Genomic DNA, 4,279 nt, shown 5'->3' with positions numbered 1-4,279 from the left:
CTCTAATTCTGTTCACTTCAAAAGTGTTTTAGCTATTCTGGATCTTCTCTCTATGGTATAGGAACAGACCTGAAGCCGGACATGAGGGACCAAGTTTTCACACCTGCGGTTAGATCTAGTCCTGCCTGCTCACTCCAAAAGTCACATTTGGTAGCAGTTATTAAATTATTTTAGTTATCCCTTGGTCTTAATATTGTAGTGTTAAATTAAGAGATGAACCAGTTGGATGTCAAGGATAAAATATTAAAAGAGAAAATTCTTCTTTTTTGAGGCATCTGTCTCCAATGCCTTAAAGCCAAAGTTGTTTCCTGTTACAAGTGGGAAATTTGAAGTGTTGGAGAAAATCCCTTCAAAAAACAGTGTATCTTGTTATCTTAATGAAGAAGCCATTGACTAAAAATCGAAAAAATCATTACAGAATCCATGTAGGAAATCAGCCTGAAAGACCTTTAGAAATAATTGGGAGTTGAGTTTATGCAACTGAGTTATTAAGGTCCTGCAACTATTGTAATTTAGTAAAAAATACAAACACATTCCAGTTTTTTATCTGCAAGCTTTTGGTGCATCAAGCCATTAATTAGACACAGAATGATCATAAATAATCAAAAGAAAACTGAAAGATATTTGAGTGTAGAAATACTAACAGATTTTCACATAGGTTGAAATCATTATTTCTAAACTATTTATCATTATAACGAAGGTAAGAATATGTGTTTGGTGCCAATTAAGACAATGGCCCTAGCCAGTAATATCTGAAAAATTATAAGCTTTCTGTTAAAAGAAGGTATTATTTTAGAACCATTGATGTATCTATGATATCAAGTAGCTGATATTACTCATCTCTTCCTGCTCTTTTGCAATTTTATCATCGTGCAATGAAAATGATGTTAGAAAAATTAATATCTTTTCTAGGAAAATTTAAAAAAGAAGATAATACTACTTGGAAAAAATCACAATGCATAGCACCTTTTTGTAGTGTTTTATTTTTTATTTCAAATTGTTAAGCAAGTATGTAAATAATTTACCCAACAGCACATAGAATGTGCAAGAACCCTTGTACATTTATTTTAGTAATAAAAAGCAATAGTATATCATGTTATAAGCACAAAGCTATTTATCATAGCAGTTTTTCTAGTGGCAAGAGAAATGAAAATCTACAAACAACCAAGTATCCATCAGTCGAAGAATGGCCAAATGAAAAATGATTAATTTATACTCCATAGTTGTATGCCAATATTAAAAATGAAGAAAAAAAAACTTTCTTGACCAATAAATATGCTGATGATGCATTCTCAAGTTAGAAAACTAAGTTGTAGGAATATGATGTATCATGATTTTTTTTGTTAAAGTTCTTTCTATATGAATGAAACTGCAATACTATTAATATTATTTAATTTTACTTGTGGATTGTGAAAAGTAATGGAAATGATAGAATTTGGGGCAAAAAAAAAATACATGACCAAAAGAGTCTGTAGTATAATATAAAGTGTTACTTTATAAAATAAAATTTATTCATGACAGCAAATATGTTTACAGACAGGATCCAAAGCTAACCTAGCAAGTAAAATTGATATTCTTGGAGAATGCTAATTTGTATTTCTTTTACTTTGTTTAATTTGTTTTATTTCATTTTTTTAAAGTTAAATGTTTTCTAGCTTTATAAAGGTTACAATTAATAAATAAATTCTGTACCAATATTTCTAGTGTGCAACATATTTTGATATACATGTGTAAAGGTGAAGTGATTATCATAATCAGCTAATTAACATTCCCATCATCTCACATAGATTTCTTCTTTTTTTTGTGGTGACACTCTCTTAATAAAGTAAACCACAATACATTAAGTAAGGGACAAAATAAATAAAATACATAGATCTAGGATAAAGAGACCCTGGTTCATAGTTCAATTTAATTCTCCAAAATTTTCACTTTGAATGCTAGCGTAGATTGAAGCAAGAATGATAAGGGTATTGGTTATAATATTTTAAAAATTGAAAAAAATGCCTGTTCAAACAACTAAGAGAACACTAATATGTAAGTAATCCATTTGTTTGCTGAGTGAGTACAAAAGGTGAACAAAACATTATGTTAGCACAGAATCCATGCAAAATATTGGCTTTGTGTATAGAAGCTCACAAAGCAGACAAAATAGACATGATGAAAGGGCAGTTACCACTAGAGTATATCAGTTATCTCTAGTCTTTGTTATCATTGCTATAGACTTTCAAAATATTATTGTTACTTTAGTAACAGATGACTCCTTTTTCTTGAGCTTCCCAATACTAAATCACTTTGTTTAGCAGGAGGCTATCATAAACCAAAACTAGGGAGACTCAGAGTTAGCAATATTTTTCTCACAGTCCTTAATTAAAAAATCCTCCTAAATGTATCCTTTTCTTCCATTTTTATTAGTTATCTATTTTATACATATTAGCCTATATATGTCAAGCCCAGTTTCCCAATTCATCCCACCATGTACCTCCCCCTCCAGCTTTCCCCCCTTGGTGCCTATACCTTTGTTTTCTACACCTGTGTCTCTATTTCTGCCCTGAAAACCAATTCTCTGTACAGGTTTTCTAGGTTTCACATATATATGCATTAATATATGATTTTTTTTTCTCTCTTTCTGACTTACTTTACTGTGTATGACAGTCTCTAGGTCCATCCACATTTCTACAAATGACCCAATTTTGTTCCTTTTTATGGCTGAGTAATATTCCATTGTATATATGTACTGCTTCTTTATCCATTTGTCTACCCACTGTATCCTTGAGATAGTAAATATTAACTCAATCAACTGAAAATTTCTTTCTCAGGCAGCATGTATTTTTTTCTATTCAACTCAGATTTTGAAACAACTTGTTCACTTGAATTATAATCACAGACTTATTTACTCTCCTGTCCTTTGTCTAACCTATATATTCTTCATGGCTTAATTTTGTTTATCTTTAATACAGTGATTGCTATATAATATATATTACTAATTTTCTGGTTAATTGTACTCCATTTTAACTATTAGATACTTGTTTTTAAACTCTGAAAGTCTATGTGTGATCAAAAATTTAGTATGATTTGCTTTGTTTCTAAATAATATAAGTTCCAATATGACCTTGAGAATCACTTGAGACAAATTATCTGGCTACAATACATATTCAGTTGAAGGGGAGAAAAGTAAAGGGAGATATAAAAAGAAGTGTTTTATCCAGAAAAAAAGGAAAGCAATGTGGTAAAAGATTTCTACTTTTTGATGCTATTATGGGACTGATAGAGTATTAAACAATGATTTTTGGACCCACCTTTGGGATGGAATATTAAGATATTAATTCGGAGTTTTCCAACAATTAGTTAAAGTTCTTCTCAGAGCATCTTTTACATCTTTGTTCCTTAGGCTATAGATTAACGGATTGAGCATAGGGACCACCAGGGTGTAAAACACTGAGGCCATTTTGTCAATAGCAAGTGTATGGTTGGATTTGGGTTGCAGGTAAATAAACAGTAATGTCCCATAGAACATGGCCACCACTGTCAGGTGGGAACTACAGGTGGAGAAGGCTTTGTATCTTCCCTCGGTTGAGTTCATTCTGAGAATGGCCACAAGAATGAACATGTAAGATACAAGAACGAACAAGAGGGAAGAAAGTAAATTACACCCTGAAAAGATCAAAATGATCAATTCTAATTCATGTGTGTCAGAACAGAGCATAGATATCAGAGGGACAGTGTCACAGTAAAAATAACTGATGATGTTAGAGCCACAGAAGGACAATTTAAATAACTTAATTGTGAGAAATAGTGACAAAAATGTGCTGTAGAGATAGGGAGTAAGTACCAGCCCCCAACACACTTTGCGTGTCATGATGACCAAGTAGAGAAGAGGTTTGCAGATGGCTACGCAGCGATCATAGGCCATTGCTGGTAGAATAAACAGTTCAGTGATGATGAAAATCTCAAAGAATGCTAGCTGGGCAGCACACCAATTGTAGGAAATTGTATTTTTGTGCACCACAAAGTTGACCATCATTTTTGGGCCAATGACCGTGGAGTAACCCAGATCAGTAATTGACAAATGTCTAAGGAGAAAATACATGGGAGTATGTAGCTTGGAGTCCAAATGGGTCAGGATAACCATGCCCAAATTGCCCATAACTGTGACCAAGTAGATGACCAGGAAGATTCCAAAGAGAGGTGCCTGCATCTCAGGACTATCGGTTATCCCCATGAGAATAAATCCAGTGTCCTTGTGTATGCCAGTATGATTGTGTTTCTCCATTTGATCCAT

At 32.7% G+C, this 4,279-nt stretch overlaps 1 protein-coding gene across 1 annotated transcript; it reads right to left on the bottom strand.

Annotated features, from left to right (window-relative positions):
• Positions 1-3,319: 3,319 nt before the first annotated feature.
• LOC130848670 (olfactory receptor 8K1-like) lies at positions 3,320-4,279 on the bottom strand. The gene has a single exon (XM_057727091.1). It carries the CDS (start codon positions 4,277-4,279, stop codon positions 3,320-3,322), a length of 960 nt encoding a protein of 319 aa, XP_057583074.1.

The sequence above is a fragment of the Hippopotamus amphibius genome, chromosome 3, assembly GCF_030028045.1.
Source record: "Hippopotamus amphibius kiboko isolate mHipAmp2 chromosome 3, mHipAmp2.hap2, whole genome shotgun sequence".
Lineage (NCBI taxonomy): Eukaryota > Metazoa > Chordata > Mammalia > Artiodactyla > Hippopotamidae > Hippopotamus > Hippopotamus amphibius.
Note: the sequence above shows the minus strand (reverse complement) of the source record. Positions and strands in the feature narration are given on the sequence as shown.

Coding starts and splice junctions, on each gene's coding strand:
- LOC130848670 (XM_057727091.1), bottom strand. CDS start 4,279: ATGGATCAAATGGAGAAACACAATCATACTGGCATACACAAGGACACT.